Source organism: Castor canadensis, chromosome 18 (assembly GCF_047511655.1).
Source record: "Castor canadensis chromosome 18, mCasCan1.hap1v2, whole genome shotgun sequence".
Classification (NCBI taxonomy): Eukaryota; Metazoa; Chordata; class Mammalia; order Rodentia; family Castoridae; genus Castor; species Castor canadensis.
Genome location: NC_133403.1, coordinates 28,183,505 through 28,204,738, shown reverse-complemented (window position 1 = coordinate 28,204,738; position 21,234 = coordinate 28,183,505). Strand labels below are relative to the sequence as shown.

Below are 21,234 nucleotides of genomic sequence, written 5' to 3'. Positions count from 1 at the left end.
TTACAGCCCAGTCCTTGCTCCCTAGGGATGGACTTCCGTGCTGGGCTGGAGGAGGCTGCCGTACTTCCTCCCTCTCTGGTCATGCCAGCTTTGCGGTGGCTGTGGAATTTAGCCAGCTGGTTAGGACAGCCGGTGGAAAACCCCATCTATTTGAGATGGATGGACAGCCACTGAATTCTGAAGGAGAATTCCATTCTGTCACCCATCAGCCAAGGTCAAGGTGAAGGTCGTGGATACTGGTGCAGTTGCGGCTATATTTTAATACTGCCTTGCCATTCATGGCCACCACCAGGTTGGCAAATGATAGGAATAAGAACTAGGCATTTGTAAAAGCTTTTGTGCCAAAAGCTTTATGTGCAAGTCATTTCCTCCACAAAGTAGCCCCATGGGAGAGGCTATTAGCAACCCACTTACAGATGAGAACGCCGAGGTACAGGGAGAATCCACAAGTGGAGAAGGTGGGATTCGAACCCCCATGCAGTCTGGCTCAGAGCCCATGCTTTCCACAGTGATAGGCTGTGGCAAAATGAGCCATCGGGCAAGTGTGGAGATGAGGGCTGAGCAGTCCCAGGTGATGAAGAAAGGACAAGGAATGAACTCCAAAATACTGCGAGGTGGCATCGCAGCCTGGAGTCTGGCTCCTCCACCTCGGCGCTGCTGACATCTTAAGTTGGACAATTCTTTTCAGTGTGGGGTATCCTGTGCCCTGTTGGGTGCTGGGTAGAATTGACAGCTTCCACACAGTTGTGACAATAAAAATGTCTGCAGACATTGTCAAGTGTCCCCCTTCCCAACTGTTCTAGATGGCAAATTGTGGTTACACTCCAGAAGGCTCAGTAAAACCCACCTATGAATCTTTTTAAAATCCAAGCTCATAAGCTCTATTCTGCAGGGTTCCTTCCTGGGTACACAGATACAAACTACTGCCCTTGACAGCAGAACAAATGTACTCTTTGAGGAAGGTCAGGACCCTTTGCTGAGAACTTTCATGAACTTTTAGGGGAAGAAAGTGCATTCATCAGTAAAGCCAGGAGAGGACAAGGACACAGAAATAAAAATGAGGAAATCTGATTCCATCCATCTCCTCTCAGTCACTCAACAAACAAGCATTTGCTGGGCTGAAGACATGGCTCAAGAGGTAAGGCACCTACCTGCCTAGTAAGCTCAAGGCCCTGAGTTCAAACCTGAGTATCAGAAAGGAAAAAACAAAAGCATTTATTAAATGTCTCTGATAAGCCAGGTACTGCAGCAGGCCCTGCACCATGGCAGTGAGCAAAGCAGGTGTGACCACGTTCTTTGTAGTGCTTACCAGATTCACGCCCACTCTCAGGACCTGTGCCCATGGCAGACATCACTAACTGATCCCAGAGCCTTCTGACTCCTCAAATCCATGTTCCCACTGTTATGGTTTGGATATGATGGGTCTGCCCCTAAAAGGCTTGGTTCCTGGCTGGTGGCACTATTTTGAGAGGTCTGGGAACTTTAGGAAGCAAGCCCTAACTGGAGTGTGTGTTTGCTGCTTATCCCTTGTCCCTGCCCCCTTCTTCACGCTTGCTTCCTAACTGCCATGAAGTTGGGCAGCTTCCTCCTCCACACACTCCTGCCGCCACATGCCTTCTGCCTTGTCCTCACCACAGGCCCCAAATAGACAGAGCAATGGACTGTGGATCGTGAGCCAAAAGAAATCCTTTTTCCCTCAGGTATTTGGATACAGTGATGATAAAAACTAATATCTTACTCGAACAGACCTGGAGGCAGAAACGCATTTGCCTTTTGTTTTGGGGAAATTAGTAAAAGGTAGCTATTAATGTCAACTATATCTAGTCTAATCTCCTCTGAGGTAAATGAGGAAACTGAGGCCCCAGAGTGAGAATTTTGTTTGGGTCAAATTGGGCATATCCAGGCCCCAATTTAGGGTATTTTTACTCATTTTCCCTGTATTCCTCACTGCTTTGTGATTCAAGAATTCCTCCCTTCCTCCTTCCCTCCCTTTCTCCCTGACTTCTTCCCTTCCTCCCTTCCTTCCTCCTTCCTTTCCTCTGTTCCTCCTTTCTTCCTTTCTTTCTTATTCCTTCCTCCCATCCTCCCTTCTCCCTTCCTCCTTTCCTCCTTGCCCTCTCCTCCTTCTAACCAGAAAACCACTGAAGCCCAGTCACATCCCTCCAGAAACAGGAAGTGGGTGGCAGCATGGATGCAGTGGGTTGTAGGGAACTGTGCTGAAGACCAGTGTGCTCCCCTGGGATTGAGGGGGGAATAAATAACTTTCACCTTTCCAACCGTCCTCTTCAACCCCATAACCAACCAAGATTCTCTGGACAATTCCTTTCCCAGCCTGCTGCTTCCAGCCCTGCCACAACCACTTCCTGGCAGAGCAGGTCTAGAGGCTGCAGCTGGAGGCTGCTTCCCACACAGCTGTTCAGACATGCGTGCATTCAGATTTAAGCACAAGCATCATGACTAAGAGAAAGATCTAGACTTAGAAAGAGCAAGTCCTGACTCTGTGTCACACAAACTGTGTGGCCTCGGGCAAGTGACCCACTCTCTGCGTTTCTGTTTCTTCTTCTGTAAAGTCAGGTGATCATACAGGTCAAGTATCCCTTATCTAAAATGTTTGGGACTGAAGTGTTTCACATTTTGGACTTTTTTAGATTTTGGAAAATTTGCATAAACCTCACTGGTTCAGCATTCTGAATCTAAAAATGCAAAGTCTGAAAGATTTCAGAATCCAAAATGTTTTGAGTGTCATGTCAATCCTTAAAGCATTTCAGGGCTTGTCTAGTGTGCACAAGGCCTGGGTTCTATCCTTGGCACAGAAAACATATTTTCAGATTTTGGAGTTTTAGGTTAGGGATGTTTGACTGTGGCTATGAGGAATTGGATGAGTTCACTTATGAATCCTGCTTGGTGTGGTGCCTGCTGTCCAGGACACTATTTTATTTTTAACCCATGACATATTAGTTGTAGAGACAGCGCCTGCGACCTACCCACTACCCATATCTCCCCTCTTCCTTTCCTACAGAATTCTTTTTTTTGGGGGGGGGATGTGGGGAGGCAGACTGGGGTTTGAATTGAGGGCTTTGCACTTGCAAAGCAGGCACTCTACCACTTGAGCCACACCTCCAGTCTTTTTTGCTCTGGTTATTTTGGAGATGGCATCTTGAGAACTATTTGCCCAGGTTGGCCTCAAACCACGATCCTCCCGATCTCCCAAATAGCTAGGATTACAGGTGTGAGCCAGTGACACCGGCTTCCCTACAGAATTTTTCTAAGTTTCTTTAGGTGTTCAGCCATGCCCAGTTACAGGAGAGTTATTTTTATGAGCCTAAGCAAACAGTTCTTGAAGAGTGGTCCCCAGACATGCAGTACCACCATTACCTGGAACTTGCTGGAAATGTGGTAATTTGGTGGGTGCCAGGGGCTCAAGCCTGTAATCCTAGTTACTCAGGAGGGAGAGATTAGGAGGATCACAGTTTTGAAGCCCGTTCAGACAAATAGTTCTCAAGACCCTATCTGGGAAATAAACCATCACAAAAAAAGGACTGGCAGATTGGCTCAAGCAGTAAGAGCACTGCCTAGCAAGCTTGAGGCCCTGAGTTCAGATCTCAGCTCCAGCAAAAAATTAATTAAAAAAAAAAAGAAATGTGATAATTATACTTCAGCTTACATGTGTCCTGTGCCTGCCCCGTGCCCCACCTTGGATTTCTCCATCGAAAATCAGAGCCATCATCTCCATTTCCTTCCAACGTACTTCTGGTAACAGATGCTCAGAGACGCTGATTCACTTGCACAAAGTCACAGAGTTAGGAGTGGCCTCAAGCATGCACTTACGGTACCACCCTGCCTCTGGGGAAATGGCAGGCTGAGGAGGAGGGTCCTGGAAAGAAGGACCCATGGGAATGCACCATCTGCATGGGGACCAAGTGTGCAGGCCAGAGTGGAGCAAAGACTTATACTGTCTAGCAAACCATGAGCAAGGGGAACTACAAAGTGGACCACGAACCACAGAGGTGACAGACAAACACCATTGCAAGAGCCCAGGGAATTCCAGACCTGCGTGGTCCCTTCTTCCTTCTGGTTTTGTAAGTCTGTTTCTTGTCGTGTCTGAACAGCCTCAAAAAACAGACCCTGAGATAAGGACTCTAGTATAAGTAGCTTTTTTTTAATTTTTAGTTTTTTTGGTGGTACTAGTATTTGAACTCAGGTCCTCACAGTTGATAGGAAATCACTCTATCATGTGAGACACACCCCCAGTCCTTTTCTTTTCAGTTTGTTTTTTTCAGATAGGGTCTCACATTCTTGCCCAGACTGGCCTCCAAACCATGTCATCCTTCCTCTGTCTCTTGAGTACCTGGAATTACAGGTGTGCACCACAACACCTGGACTTTTATTATTATTGCTATTATTATTAAGGCAGGGTCTTGCTATATATCTTAGGCTGGCTTCAAATTCTCAACCCTCCTGCCTCCCAAGTGCCAAGACTACAGGCGTGCACCACCATACCAGACACAAATAGTTTATTTAGGCAATGATTCCAGGAGAGGAGTGGAAGGGCGACACAGGCCAGGGAGGCAAGTAATTCGCCTGCCTTTGGGAGCAGGTGCCCATGGCAGGCACCAGAGCTCTGTCTGGTTGGCATTGAGAAGTGACTCACATTACAGCAAGAAACCTGATGCCATTCTACCATCTTCTGTCTGTCCCAGCAGGGAACCGGGACTATCCAGGGGACACAAGTTGCACTCAGAGCATCAAGTAGATTCTGAAGAGCACATTCTCGCCCCTCCCCTGGATTGTGTGAGTTGAGCACTACACCCCAACACTGCTCCTCATGCAACCCCAACTGCTGCCACAGCAGAGGTTTCTGTACAGGTCGGCATTGTCGCGGGGACGATGCAGAGCCTCGTGCTGGGAAGGGGCCACCTTACTGTCCTCCGGCCGTACTGGTCTGAGATGTTTCCCCAGAGTGTGGAGCTGGACACCATGCCCACGAAGACCACCTGCGGGTGGAGGGTGGAAAGACAGTTTCTGTTAGACAGTTGCGTGGAGCAAGAGGAAGTGCCTCCCGGAGGCCCCCGAGCACCTGGCATTACGGGTCAGGCCTTTTATTATTATTATTATTATTATTACTACTACTACTATTATTGAGGCAGGGTCTTGCTATATAGCTCAAGCCGGGATGTCACAGCCCAGTAATGGTGACAAGCCAGCATTTGCTGTAAGTCAGCCATGGTGCTGGCATTGTTTTTGGTTTTTGCAGTATGTATCTTTTGAAACAGGACCTTGCTATGTAGCCCAGGCTGGCCTGGAACTTGGGATTCTCCTTTTTCAGCCTCTCAGGTGCTGGGATTACAAATATGTGCCAGCACACCTGGCAGCAAACATGCTTCTGAGAGTGTCACATGACCATTTAAGCCTCCCAGTCACATGGTGGATGCTATTGTTATTCATTTTTTGGAGGAGGAAAGTAAACTCAGAAAAAGGAAAGTCTCTTGCCAGGGTCCCCAGGTGTTAAGTGGGACAGCCTGGCCTGGAATTAGGCAGTGTGTCTCCAGAGCTAGGACTTTACCAGTTTGTCACAGACCAAGGAATGTCATGCTTGAATGCTAAGAAAGAACAAGGGCTGCGAGGCGAGGTTCTGGGGATGTGTGTTTGGTGGGGGGGGTGGGACTATAAGCCATTTGTAGGAGAAGCCACCATGGAGAGAGCTATGACAGGCAATTGATGTCACCAATCCTTGGATTAACAGAGTGATCAGGCTTGAGTGACCCCATCTGATGGATGGGAGCTGAGGCTCAGAAAGATTCAGACATGTGCTCAGCACCCCCAGAGGAGAGGGTAAAGCCAAGTCTTAAATCCAGGAAAGTGGACCTGGGCCTTGGAATGGGCTCTGCCCTCCCCAAGCATCAGAGGACACACTGAATGCTTTATATTCACCACAGGCCTCATCTTACAGCAGCCCTGTGGGGTGGTGCTGTCATTGTCCCCGGTTTACAGGTAAGGAAACTGAGACCCAGAGAGCGAGCGGCAGGCACTGCCTCAGTCCTGTCTAACCCTGGAAGCATTCCTCTTGGCAAGTCCTCCAGTGGCTCCAACCAGGGTCCAGGGTTGTCCCAAGGTATCCATGGGGAATTGGGTTCTGTACATATATATGTAACAAACCCCAAGGCTTTGCCCTTGCAAAGCAGGCTCTCTACCACTTGAGCCACACCTCCAGTCCATTTTGCTTTGGTTATTTTGGAGATGGGATCTCCTGAACTTTGCCAAGGCTGACCTCAAACTTTGATCCTCCTGATCTCAGCCTCTTGAGTAGCTAGGATTACAGGCGTGAGCCATCAGTGCCCAACTCTGAACTCTTATATAAATGCATAGTATCTTCATGGAATCTGTGCAAGTGCTCCCACGTGCTGTTAATCACATCTAGACGGCTTCTAACCCCTAATGCTATGGAAATGGTCGTAGCACTGCATTGTTTGGGAATAATGACAAGAAGACAGTCTGCACATGCTCAGTAGAGATACGATATTTTCTTTGAATATCCTCCAGTCATGGTTGGTTAAATTGCAGATTGGGAGTGTGAGAAGGAGGACAGCTGTGCAGAGGATTCCAGGGGAGAAGCAACACGGATAGTTTTTAAAGGGTTCACTTCCAGATCCTCAACTTCCCTACAGACTCTTCCCCCAGAGCAGGTCAAAGGATTGCTGGGCCCCTCCTCACTTCCTCTCCTTTTTCTACCTCCTCTCCCCGCTTCTCACTCTGCCAGCCTTAGGCATACACTGCTAAGTGCAAAAAGGGGGTGCCCTGATATATCCACAAGTCCTTTTGCAAGTCACTGAATTTCAAATACCTTTATTATCATTATTATAATTATTATTATTATTTTGGCAGTATTGGGGTTTTAACTCAGCTTGGTTCTTGCTAGGCAACTGCTCTGCCACTTAAGCCAGGTCCCTAGCCTTTTCTACTCTGGTTATTTTAGAGATAGGGTCTCACAAACTATTTGCCTGGGGTGGCTTTGAACTGCAGTTCTCCAGATCTCAGCCTCTCAAGTAGCTAGGATTACAGGTGTGAGCCACTGGCGCCCAACCCCTAACTTGGTTTTCTTTGGGGCAGCATTGGGGTTTGAACTCAGGGCCTCACACTTGCTAGGCAAGTGCTTTACCACTTGAGCCACGCTGCCAGCCCTGGATTGTTTTTTGAGTCTCACTTTTTTTTTTTGGCCTGGAGTTGGCCTTGAACTTTGATCTTATTTTTGCCTTCTAAGTAGCTGGGATGACAAGGGTGCCTTTAATATTGTTTTTGACAAAACTAAAGAGTAATCCCAACAAATGTTCAGCAAATTAGATCACTAAAAATAATTTCTCATAAGCAATAACTGTGTGCTCTTTGGGACAGAACTTGGAAATTGCTTTAATACTGAAGTGGCATTAGCTCATTGATATGATGACACCTCTTCAGTCCCCCAAAACAAAGCTTCTTATATCCATATCCATTCCATAAAAATGACAAGTATGAAGAGACCTTTGCCAAACCCTCTGTCACTTTGACCATAAGTGATCACCCAAGAATGCATGAAATATTTAGGAAAATTTCATACCACTCAGTACTGGGGATAGTCCAATAAAAATGTATTCTTTTTTTTGGTGGTATTGGGGTTTGAACTCAGAGCCTCAAGCTTGCTAGGCAGGTGTTCTACCACTTGAGCCACTCCACCAGCCCCTTTTTGTGTTAGGTGTTTTCAAGATAGAGTCTTGTAAACTTTTTGCCTGGGCTGGCCTCCAACTGAAATCCTCCTGATCTCTGCCTCCTGAGTAGCTAGGATTAGAGGTGTGAGAGACACCAGTGCCCAGCTTTTTAAAAATGTGCTTTGCTGAACAATTATTTGTCAAAATTAATTATATCTTGTGTTGATCTATTGTGTATTACTAAAAAATTATAATGATAACTCAACGCAGGAGAAACACTTTAATACTTAGAGCCTCTCATCTCAGAAAGTTAAAAATAATAATTTAAGGTTTAGAGCCTGTGTCAGAGAACTCTGAGAAGGTGAGAAATGCAATTCTTTGAAACATAAGAAAACATTACGTGGAGTTAAAATCACAGGTTAAATGGAATGCAAGCACAATTCAAGAGAAAAAAACCAACCCAGCGCAAAATTTCCAGATTCTTCCAAATTGCTCATTGGTTCTATTTTTAAACAAATGATGGTGGGTATCAGGTAAGAATTTCCACTCCATTGGGTGACTTTTTTTTAAAGCAACAGGGTAATTTTGTTTAAATTCTTTATATTTCAATAGGTTGGAAATAATGTAATCTGCAACCTATGATTTTAATTTTTTTTTTCTGGTACTGGGATTGAACGCAGAGCCTCGTGCATCCTAGGCAGACATCTAACTACCGAGCTACATCTGCAGCTTCTTGAGTGATTCTGTAAATACCTTCAGCACTTCAGTGTCAAAATAGTGCATATTTAATAAAAGCTTGTTGAATTCAACAACAGCAAAAGAAAAGATTTTATGAAAACTAAAACCAACACAACAAAACACAGACGTGTAGCTACTCTGCAGGCAAGACCTGAGAGAATGAGGACCAGGAGAAAGAAGTCTCATTTGCCCAACTCAAGCTTGTGCTGGGCACTGTATGTAGTTTCCTGCCCACCTGCAGAAAAGCAGGCATCCTGTTACCAAGCCCATTTTGCAGGTCACAAAACAGAGGCGTAAAGTGTCTCATTCAACCACAGCAGAGTGGGCGTATGTGCCAGGTACACTCACCACTGAGGCACACGATCTCATGGCCCACATCAGCCCATGCTGTGCCATGGAAGGCACCCAGCCCATTCCAAAACATTTATCTGTGATAATAAATAAATAATTAAAAGTATAAACCCTGCATAGCATTCCGGGAAGCAACCCTAGTTAGCAACTGCTCTCTCTGCTGCTAGCTGGGTTGTGTGACCTGGAGTGAGTGCTTAACCTCCCTGTGCCTCATTCTTCTCAGCTGGTAATAGTGCCAACTCATGAGGATTCAAGGGCACAATGTGTGCTCTGCATGTATTGTATACAGTGTTGCTCAAGCTGTGTGCATAGTAAGTGCTCAATAAATATTAGCTTTGTGGACATCATATTACCTTCTTAGCCAGCCTGGCCATTTCTTTTAGAAGGTTGCTTCCCCCGGGAAAAGTCGAGGGTTCTGCTCCCTTTCCTCCAGGGAACAGCACTGGGTACCATGCGTGCAACATCTGGTTTTTCTACTCCTCAAATCATCCTGTGAGAGAAGCTGGCATGTCCTCTTTGCAGCCAGGGAAAGTGGGGCTTGTGAGGTGTGAGTGATTCTTGCAGGTAAGTTCTGGCTTCCCAGAAACCCAGCAGGATGTCTGAGGCCCCAAGGAGTTGGACCCCTGGGCAGCGGAGTCAGCTGCCCAGGACACATGAGATAGGGTGACTACAGGCAGCCGAGGTCACAGTATTTCCTCCAGGGCTTGCTTCTTTTCTGCTGTGCCCTTGGCAGCAGGAGATGGGGGGGACATCCCACAGAACACCCAGGGGACCAGAGCTGTACACAACCACAGGGAGCGCTGGGTTGCCTACCGAGGTCAGCAGTGCCACCTGCCAGCTGGGGAGTCGCCACTCGCAATGCAGTTGTGGTGCCAGGATACTCAGGATCATCATCTCCATGGCATCGGCCATCTGCCAGGTAAGGGGACAGCATGAGGCCAAGTCTTTCACCCCAGGGGCCAGCACAGCAGACCCCCCTCCTCCCTCCTGCCAGTGCCAAACAGCCAAATGTAAGGACTCCGGTGGCTAAGCCAGCGTTACCACGCAGGAATCCACAACAAGACATGTACAGACACTCCCCAAATGAAGTGGGAAAACCCCATGGAGGTAGAAAGACAATGGGCTCAGTCTCAGCTGTGTGCTGCTGCCTCATGCCTGTCACCCTAGCTACTTGGGAGGCTAAGATCACAAGGATCACGGTTTGAGGCCAGCCCAGGCAAATAGTTCACAAGACTCCCAGCTCCAAAAATAACCAAAGCAAAATGGACTGGAGGCACACCTCAAGCAGTAGAGCACCTGCTTTGCAATCTCAAAGCCCTGAGTTCAAACCCAAATCCCATCCCAAAAAAGCCAGTGGTCTCTTCGATGCAACTAAACACTAACTTGTCTTTGGTTCATAGCTCATCCATTTGCGTAGAATTGTCTGTATGTTTTAACAAGCATGGTTGCTTCAGATGTTAAAATACACTAAGAAGCCCCAGTATCTTTGCAGAACTAGACAGAATTATGAAAAACAGGGTTTAAAACAGAGCTGTACAGCCATGGATGGGTGGTGTTTGATAACGACACTTTTCAAATTAGTGAGAGAAATGATGGAGGGCAACTGAGGATCCATTTGGAAAAATAGATGTCCATCTCATAGCAGTCACAAAAGTCAGTTTCGGCTAGTTGGAAGGTCTGGCTATGCTATTTGCCACAGCTATATAAAGGAGGCTTAGCAAAGGGTGGTGAGTGCCTTGAAGCAGAAGGTAATGGTTTGCGTTCGTTTGTTTTTTGCAGTGCTGGTGATGGAACCCATGTCCTTGCCCACAGCTAGGCAAGTGCTCTACCACTAAGCTACAACTCCCAGCCCAGAAGGCAAATTTTATCTGTTCCTGTTTTTCTAGGGCAAATTCCACAGCTGACATCATAATCCCATGGTCGCCCTAAGCCCCTAACAGATCACCAACCACACCCAACCCTCCTCAGGTGAGACCTGGTTATCACCGCCTGTCACCCCACACCAACTTTGCTGTTGCAATTGAGGCAAAGACTCTAGGTAGAGGAAACTGTGTCATTCCTTATAAGCCATGGAAATCCCCTGAGCAGTGGGGGTCTCCTTGGACATGCATGTGAGGTTACTGTCCCCCCAGAAATACTTGCCCAAGCCAAGCCGGTGAGAACAGATAGCTTCCACTGGAATTTTCCAAACCCAATAGCTTCCACCGCATCTTCCACCATGAAAGTATCTGGGAAGGAGAGAGGGAGGGGGGAGGATCAATGCACCCTGCATTTGTGCTAGCCTGGGGTGGGGGGAGTGATCCCCAGATAAGCTAAGTACTCAGCATAGGCTGCTTCTAGATCTTTTATTTCACTTTTTTGCAGTACTGGGATTTGAACTCAAGACCTATACACTTTGGGCCACTCCGCCAGCCCTGTTTTGTGTTAGGTATTTTTGGGATAGGGTCTCACAAACTATTTGCCAAGGGCTGGCTTTGAACCATGATCCTCCTGATCTCTGCCTCCTGAACAGCTAGGATTACAGGCGTGAGCCACCAGCACCTGGCCATGACCCAACTCGTAATAAAAATATGCAATATAGAAAGATGGACATAACATATTAATTAATTTTTAAAAACAAAAGCAGACAGCAAAATATTTAGCGTGGTTCCGTTCTTGGAAACATACATTTGGGTGTACACGTGTATACATGTATGTGCATAGAGTATTTAGGACTTTAAATTATGGTTTTATTTTTATTGTCTTTGGGTTGGGAAAGGGGAGAAATAAAACACATTGCCTTTCTTTTACGATTTATTGCTTTCACGGTCAGGAAGAAATAAGTGTTTTGTGAGTGTGCGTGTGTGGTGCTGGGATGGAACCCAGTGCTTCATGCATGCAAGGCAAGTGCCCTGCCACTGGCCAAACTACACACCCACCCCCAAATACTTCCTTTAAAAGCAGAATCCCATCTGCACAGAGATGGGAAGATGTCCACACTGCAGTGTTAAGTGGAAAAGGCACGTTATGGAGCGGTATGTGCCAGAGGAGGTGTCATGCACAGAAGATTAGGAGAATATCTTACACACTGTTACCAGGGCCATCTTTGAGAATAACACTCCCTGGTTCCACTTGGGATGTTTCCATAATGTCTGAATGTGTTGCAAAGAAATGTGTTATTTTTGTGCTCAGAGGAAAAAGTATAATCTGTAAACTGACAAGAATTCTTAGGACTATTAAAAGACTGTCAAACCGGATGCAGCATGCTGGATTGTATCCTGGGAAAACACAGCTGGAAACACCAGTAAAATCTGAATGAAGGCTGGAGTATAGATTCTAGTGGTGCACTGAAGTTCATACCTTAGTTTTGTTCATGTCCCTCCATGGTCACCAGAATAATTGCTTACTTTTACAAATGTACCACAATTAGGTAAGATATTGATCTTAGGGGAGGCTGTGTGAAGAGTCTATGGGAACTCTATTCTTTGCTGTAGTTTGGATCTGAAATGTCCCTCTAAGGTGACAAAGGTTCAGACTCCAGTCATGGTGCTATTGAGAGGTGTAGAGCCTCTCAGAGGTCCTACCTAGGTGGAAGAAATTAGATCACTGGGGCATGCCCTTGGGGGATACTGGGACACAACCCCTTCCTCCTTCTTCTTCCTGGCCACCATGAAGTGACTGACTTACTCCGTCATACACTGTCACCTGATGTACTATCTCATCAGAGGCCCAAAGTGATCAGGCCAGTTGACCATGGACTGAAACCTCTGGATCCATGAACCAAAGTAAGCCTTTCCTCTTTTTAAGTTAATGATACCACTCATTTTGTTGTAGTCACAGAAAGTATACATACTATCTTCACTTTTTTTTGTAAATCTGAAACAGTTCAAAAATTAAAAATTAATTAAAAATAAAAATACTAAAGGAGGATGCTGGGTGGCCGTTCCTCCGTCCCTGCTGGGAACTGTCATCTTTTTGGAATTTCAACCATGGACACTTACATCAATTGTACGGTTCTCTAGAAGTGTGAGCTGGTGTTTATCACACTAACAGGTTCTCAGTTCCTCCAGCAATTCCTCCAGCAAAAATATTCGGGAGAAAGGAGAGTGAGTCCCACAGCATCATCAATATAAGAACAGTAATAACATCGCTGTGCGTTTAGTGAGTGCTTCCCAGGAGCCAGTGTGCGTGATCTCACTGACTCACCATCAAACCCTGTGACCTAAGGCTGAGACTAGGCCCATGTTACAGAGGAGGACTCGGGTGTGCCCTCGCTGTCATCTAACTCATCATAGAACCTCTGCTCCTGACACTGCCAGCTCCCAGCACTGGTCCTCTCTTATTGGAATCTGAGCCTTCCAAGACTGCAGGGAATATTTTCATTTCTCAGCATCAGGAAGGGAGGGGACCTGGGATAGGTCCTATAGTTCCACCTTGGGTCTCTAATTTGACCAGCTCTGTACAGACGTAGCACAAGGCCCTGAGCAAGAATGTGGGCTCCGAGGCCAGATTTCCTGGGCATGAATCCAGCCTGGCAACTCCTAGCTGTGTGACCCTCGGCAAGATACAGGAGCCTCTGCTTCAGTTTCATCTTAAAAATGGGGACAATGGTGGTAAGAGTTCAGGTGGAACTGTTGTGAGGATTAAATGGGTAATGCATATAGAGGGCTTGAAATAGTGCCTGGTACCCAGGAAATCCTTAGCCAATATCAGCTGCTTCCATTCCACCACCATCAACATCATCACCATCACCATCATCACCGTTATCACCATCATCACAGTCACCATTACAATCCCCATTATCTTCATCCCATTACCATCATCACCAACATCACATTATCACAATCGCTATCACCACCACCAAACCACCACCATCACCACCATCACCATCATCACCACCACTGCCACCACCACCTTCACCATCATCACTGTCACCATTATAATCCCCACTATCTTCATCCATTATCATCATCTCTAGCACCACATCATCACAATCACTGTCACCACCACAAACACCATCATCACTATCATCACCATCATCATCACAACCATTATCACCACCACCACCACCACCATCACCATCACCATCACCATCACTACCATCACTCACCACCATCACTATCACTATCACCATCACCACCATCACTCACCACCATCACCATCACCATCACCACCATCACCATCTCCACCATCACCATCACCATCACTATCACCATCATCACTCACCACCATCACCATCACTACTATCACTCACCACCATCACTGTCACTATCACCATCACCACCATCACTCACCACCATCACCATCACAATCTCCACCATCACCATCACCATCACCATCTCCACCATCACCATCACTATCACCACCATCACCATCACCATCACTATCACCATCAGCACTCACCACCATCACCATCACCATCACCATCACTACCATCACTCACGACCATCACCGTCACTATCACCATCACCACCATCACTCACCACCATCACCATCACTATCACCACCACCATCACCATCACTATCACCATCATCACTCCCCACCATCACCATCACCACCACCATCATTGTCACCATCACTATCACCACATTAACCATTACCACCATTACAATCCCCACTATCTTCAACCCATTATTATCTCTAGCATCACACCATCACCATCACTATCACCATCACCACCATCACCACCACCATCATCATCACCATCACTATCACCATCACCACTCACCACCAACACCATCACCACCACCACCATCACCATCACCACCACCACCATCATCACCATCACTATCACCACATTAACCATTACCACCATCACCATTACAATCCCCACTATCTTCAACCCCATTATTATCTCTAGCATCACACCATCACCATCACTATCACCATCACCACCATCACCACCACCACCATCACAAATCATCATCATCACCGTCATCACAACCACCACCACCACCACTACCACCAACATCAACACCAACCACCACCAACATCAACATCAACACCACCATCAGCACCATCATCATCGTCATCATAACCATCACCACTATCACCTCATCACCATCACCATTATAGTCACCCTTGCTCTCATCATCATTATCCCTACCAGTGCTATCACCATCACATCACCATCACCACCATCACTGTAAACTAGCACCACCATTAGCACCAGTGTCTTCATCTCATGATCATCTCTAGTACCAGTACTACCACCACCATCACATCATCACCACAACCATGATCATCACCACCTTCCCCAGCACCACCATCCTTGTGGTCATCGCCATTGTTGCTGCCATCCTCAGTCAGTGTGGTACAATGCTGCTGCCTGGCAGGGATTGTGGCATAAGCTTGCCTGCTCAGCTAGGCCCTGCCACATTTGCAGTGTCACCCTGGGCCCTGCCAACTGCCTCCCATGAGAACCATCTGAGAGCACCACCTGGAGAGAGGAGGCTGGGAGCCCCTGCCTGTGACCCCGGCTGATACCCAGGCTGCAGGGCTCTCTCACCGTCAGTGGGATTGGCAAACTCCTTGGGCACGGCTGCCCCATCGTCCAGCTCCACGGCTTCTAGGCCGACTCGGACCCCTTCAATCTGGACTTCATGGTCTCCGGAAGCCGTCTCATCCTCTGACCTTGCACTCTCTCCCGTGCGACGGAATTTCACCACTCTAGAGAAAAAAGCAAATGTGATAAGATGGCTAGAACTCCCCCTGGATGGTCTCGTGGCACAGCTCTTGCACCCAGGACAGAGGGGAGGCTGCAGAGTTGAATGGCATTTCTATTGATTTGGTTTGGCAGGGGGAGGGGAGAGTGCCAGCTTGAATGGGACAGGTTGGATATGGCACAATACGGGGCAGGGGTGCTGTTCAGGTGACAGGATAAGTAAATGAGGATACCTTTGTTCTAGACCTCTTTAGAAGTACAGCGATGCACTGCCTAACCACAGGGGGTGCAGTCCGAGAACATGTCCCATTGTGTGAATGTCCTACTGTGTACTCCCACAAACTAGGACAGCCACTAGGCGACGTGATCTTGTGAAATCACTGTGGTACGTGAGATCCATCAGCAAATGAAATGTCGTTACACAGGACACGGCCACACATTTGCTTCGGAATTTACTCATCTATCTATACATAGAGAATTAGCAGTTGGGTCATCGTAAGCTTACGTTGGACCTACAGTTTTGTTTTTATAAGATTTAAGTAGGATTCATTCTTTGTTTTTACATTATCATTTTACTGTTGTACTGGGGGTTTATTGTGCCCTCTACAACCGTTCTTACGATATACCATAGTTGAATTCATCCAATTTAAAGTGAAAACCAAGAGTTTTCAGCTGGGGGAATTCAAATACAATACCACATTCCCAATGCTGCTTGAAAAAGTAGAATTTCTGATCATCAGAAAGACGACCAGCAGGAGAACTGTGTGCAGAGGTGACAGTGGTGTCCCGTGGACAGGACATGTGCTCCACAGTTGACCACAGTTTCCTCTTCCCCCAGTGACCTCCAGCCTTGAGGTCTTTTGCCACTTCTTGCTCTCCCTTGGCTCTTCTCCCCACTTGCCTGGCCCTGTAGTCATTTGCATTAGCGACTCCATGGACCCCACTCTGCAATTCACCTGGGTCACTGTGCTATTTCTTGTTACTCTGGGGACAGCTCTGACTTTTCTGAGAAGCAGTTTCTTCAACCAGGACTCAGAGGCAAAAATTACCTGTCTTCTTCCAACTTTCTCACTCCCAAACTCAAAACTGCTGTCTGCCAGCCCCACAAGGGATTTGAGATCACAGCACTGACAGATGTGTTCTGCCCTCACGGCCCTACAGGGGCTGGAGTGTCACAAGCAGGAACAGAGAGGGACTTTGGAAACAAATAGAGTGCAGATTCGATAAATGCTTTGAAAAAGTAAAACAAAAAGAAATATCAAAGGACACATGTCTTACTGTTATTAACTATTTCCAAAGAATAACCAGTGTTGGGCAGAGATAGAATATTTCAGAAGCATGGGGAGTCTACCTGCGTGGGAATGTCTAGTGCAACACAAGAGAAATCACAGCGACACCGTAAATCACAGCAACTAGGTGAGGGCCTGAAACTCCATCTCTGAGCAAGCCAGGCTGGAAAGGGGCCTGGCCGGGGCAGGGGAACCAAGCTTCAGGCTGGTGCTGACACTTCATCCCATCTACCAGGGCCCATCTTAACAGTATCTGGTCAGTGCTCTGCGCAGGCTTTGCTCCCACGAAGCTCACCTGCATGACAGATCTGTCAGGTGTTACCACCACCATTGTTTTTTTCTTTTGGCAGCACTGGGATTTGAACTCAGGGCCTCATGCTTGCTAAGCAGGCGCTCTACCACTTGAGCCACTCCGCCAGCCTTTTTTTTGTGTGTTGGGTTTTTTGAGATAGGGTCTCACCACCTCACAACCTGGACTGCACAAAGCACTGTCCACACTGGACCACGATTCAGTTGGAGCCATGTCTCTTTCTACCTGTCTTCAGAGGAGATGCTCTTACTATAATTTTTTTTTGGCTGCATTGGGGTTTGAACTCAGGGCCTCACACTTGCCAGGAGACCCTCCCCTGGCAGCCCGATGCTCTTCCTTGAGCTGGGGCTCTACACACCTTAATATTCAATTAAACCTCTTAAGAACTCTGAGAACTTGGGGTTATTGCCACCTCTACGGATAACATAAACACATAGTCACTCTAGCCTCAGTTTACCTTTTATACACTGGGAATGATTGCTTTGTAGGTTATGTTCCCTTGCAGCAGAGTCTGAAATGGAGATTCCTGGGAGGCATCTAAGGGGCGGGGGTAGGAGCATTGTGATAAAATACACCTAACATCAATTTGGGTTGGGGGAGTGGCTCAAGTGGTAGAGCATCTGCCTAGCAAGTATGAGGCCCTGAGTTCAAATCCCAGTACTGCCAAAAAAGAACAAAATAATACCAGATTTACCATTTTAACCATTTTTAGTGTACAGTTCTACAGTGTTAAGTATAGTCACACTGTTGTACAACCATATTCAGAATTTTTCATCTTCCCCAACTGAAACTCTGACCCCATTAAATACCAGCTCCCTGTTTCTCCCTGCCCCTAAATGCCTGGCACATGCCATTCTACTCTCTGTCTCTGTGAACTGACTATCCTGACAACCTCATGTAAGCAGACAGAGTGTGACTGCCTTACTTCCCTTCGCACAATGTCTTCCATGTCCTAGCTTGTGTCAGAATTCTAATCCTCCCCTTTTTGTGGTGGAATGGAACCCAGGGCCTCATGCATACTAGGCAAGTGCCTACCACTGAGCAATACCCCCAGCCCTTATTCCTTTTAAAGGCTAAATAATATTCCACTGCATGGATATACCACAGTCTCCATTCATCAGATGATGCAGACCTGGGTGGCGTCTGTCTTTTGGTAACTGTGAACAATGCTGTAACAAACACAAGTACACAAGTATCTGTAGAAGTTGAGTTGCTGCACAAGGTGGCAATCCTCTGCTAACATTTTTGAGGAACTGTCAGACTGTCTTCCACAGCGGCCACACCATTTTACGTTCCCACCAACAATATGCAGGCCTCCAACTTCTACACATACTCAACAATGTCTTTTAGTCTCCATTTGTCTGATAGCAGCCCTCCTAATGAGTGCATTTTTTTTCTTTGTTTTTGGTGGTTCTGGGTTTTGAACTCAGGGTCTCACGCTTGCTAAGCAAGTGCTCTACCACTTGAGCCACTCCACCAGCTCCTTTTATGCTGGTTGTTTTTCAGATCACATTTCACTTTTATGCCAGAGCCGACTTGGACCACAGTCCTCCAATTAGTGCTTCTCTGTGCAGCTGGGATGACAGGAATGGGACGCCATGCCCGGTCATTGGTTGAGATGAGGTCTTGCAAACCTTTTGCTTGTGCTGACCTTAAACCTCCATCCTCCCAATCTCTGCCTCACCAGTAGCTAGGATTATAGGTGTGAGCCACCTTGCCTGGCTCCTTATGGTTCTGATTTGCTTTTTTTCTAGTATTGAGCAGTATTCCGTGTGCTCATTGCCCCTTTGTGTATTTTGAACAAGGCCTTTAAATTGGGTTTTCTGTTATTGCTGTTGAACTAGTTCTCTGTATATTCTATGCATTGAACTCTTATCAGATATATAAGTTTTATTTATTCGCTTGTTTGTTTTTGAAACAGTCTTGCTATTTAGCACAGGCTAGCCTCAAAATTGTAACCTTCCTGCCTCAGCCTTCCAAGTGCTGGGATTACAGTGTGCATCACCAAGTCCAGCAAAATATATACTCTGTAAACATTCTCTCCCATTCTGTGGGCTACCTTTTCACTCTGTTTATTGTGATCTTTTGATGCTCTGAAGTTTTTTACTTTGATGTAGTCCAACTTATCTATTTTTACTTTTATCCTCTGTCCTTTTGTTCTATCCCAAACAATCATGACAACCCAACGTAATGAAGCTTTCCTCTATGTGTTCCTTGGTAAGTTTTATAGGCATAGATCTCTGGTGCGTTTTGAATTGGCTTTAATCAAGTGGATATTCTTTCCTTTGCAAGTGGATATTCAGTGTCTGACACCATTTGTTGAAAAGCCCGTCCTTTTCTTCATTGGCTGGTCTGTACCCTTGCTGAAAACCACTGGTTCAAGGACTTCCTGCTGGGGACTTCACTCTACTGAGCTCCATGTCTGTCCGTAGGCCAGTGCCATACTGTTTTGATTGCCACAGTTTTGTAGTAAGTTTTGATATCAGGATGCATGAGAACTCTAATCTTGTTTTAATATTGATTTTTGCCAGCCAGGTATGATAGCATGTGCCTGTAATTCTAGCTACTCGAGAGTCAGACATCAGGAGGATCAGGCTTTGAGGCCAGCCCCAGTAAAAAGTTAGCAAGGCTCTATCTCAATAAAAAAGCTGGGTGTGGTAGCATGTACCTATAATCCCAACTAAGGAAGAGGTACAAGTAGGAGGATTAAGGTTCAGGCCAGCTCAGGCAAAAAAAAAAAAAAAAGTGAGACCCCACTAAAAAACAGCTAAAGCAAAAAGGGCTGGAGGAGCAGCTCAAGTGATAGAGTGCCTGCCTACAAGCATGAGGCCCTGAGTTCAAACCCCGGTACTGCAAAAAAAAAAAAAAAAAGAGTGTGTTTTGGTATCTGGTATCCTTTGAGTGTCCATATAAATTTTAGGATTTTTCTATTTCTGCCAAAATTGAGTCATGGATTCTTGGGCAAGTGATTTCCAGTGCTCATATCAGAACACCACTGGGGACTTCAGGAAGCTGGGTGAAAGTTTGGGTGAGAGTGCTGACATCTGGATAGATGTTCTTGTCCCTAGAGAGCTCTGGGGACAAGAAGGTACTACCCAGAGGTGTGGGGTCAGCACTGTCACTTCCTTACATCAGCTAGGAAGGGCAAGTCCTCCAGGCAGGGTGGCCACCCTCAGCAAAGTCCTGGAGATGAAGCCTAGGGGACATCAGCCTGAAGGTTGGGGACCTGGTGCCTCCCAGGCAGTGCTCACTCATCAAATGGGGCAGCTTTGTGGGGTACTGATGCAGATTGCAGAGTTCTAAAGCCAAGGTGTGACTCTAAACAGGCATGTCCCCTATGGGAGGCAAGAAGCAGCTGGCAGCCAGGAGCAGCCAACCTTGCAGCACCTGCAACGTGCCAGCCTGGGAACAGGGATCCGGGGTGGGCACTGACCGTATCTGCTCCAGACGAGCTCCTGCAGTTACTACAGAATCAGTTCTAAAGCACAGTTCGACAGGAGGGATGAATCAGTGAGTTCCCCTTAGATAACCACACAGCTGGTTATTGAGAACTTGCTAAAAGCTGAGAGCTGTGCTAAGAAAGCCCTTTCTATAATCTTCTGTTACCCTGACAACCAACTTATGAATTAGGTACTATTTTTATGGGCCAGGAAAAGATGCTGAGAGGGGTTGAGGCATTTGCCCTAGGTCACACAGCTTGAAGGAGCTGAGGTTTCAGCCTGGCTGTCTTTGTATTGGAACCTTGGTTTGAATCACTGGGCATCCAGTCCGTGCCACCTCAAGCATTCACACAGGTGGGGAACAAATGTGAGGCCCAAAATGAGATGTCCTGGGTGGGCGGCTCATCAGACACAGACGGTGGTGTGTTCTAGAGTCAGAATCAAAGGGTAGCTTACTTAGCTTAGACTGTCACCTTAGTGCAGGGGTTCTTGAGCTGGATGGAGCCTCATACCCCAGCGTACCATTCCAGCACAGATGGCTGGGCCCATCTCTGTCCCCCAGAGGCCTGATTTCCCAGGTCTCTTCTGGAGACAGAGAATTTGCACCTTGGGGCTTCTGGGGAGGTTGGAGGGGAGATGAGGCTGGTGTGGGAGCTGTCTTCCTACATCAGTGCCAAACAAATGCTTCTGCCTTTCCTGCCTCAACCCTAGCCCTATGGATTGGGCTGGGGGCCTGCAGCTCAGTCCCCACCCGAGAGGCACAGGACACAGGATGAGATGACC

At 46.9% G+C, this 21,234-nt stretch overlaps 1 protein-coding gene and 1 non-coding gene across 3 annotated transcripts in view; both read right to left on the bottom strand.

The window, feature by feature from the left end:
• Svop (SV2 related protein) overlaps positions 1-21,234 on the bottom strand; it is a 114,409-nt gene that overhangs the window by 74,917 nt on the left and 18,258 nt on the right. Inside the window, exons 2-5 of one of the 2 annotated variants that reach the window (XM_074061017.1) lie at positions 15,257-15,417; positions 10,911-10,996; positions 9,582-9,680; positions 4,923-4,994 (exon numbers count right to left, since the gene is read on the bottom strand). In XM_074061017.1, the coding sequence (XP_073917118.1) occupies positions 4,923-4,994; positions 9,582-9,680; positions 10,911-10,996; positions 15,257-15,417 (418 nt within the window). The remainder of the gene's footprint in view (positions 1-4,922; positions 4,995-9,581; positions 9,681-10,910; positions 10,997-15,256; positions 15,418-21,234) is intronic. The other variant, XM_074061018.1, reaches the window with a different exon arrangement.
• On the bottom strand, positions 17,046-17,118 carry Trnaa-agc (transfer RNA alanine (anticodon AGC)). The gene has a single exon. It is a non-coding gene; the product is annotated as a tRNA-Ala (tRNA).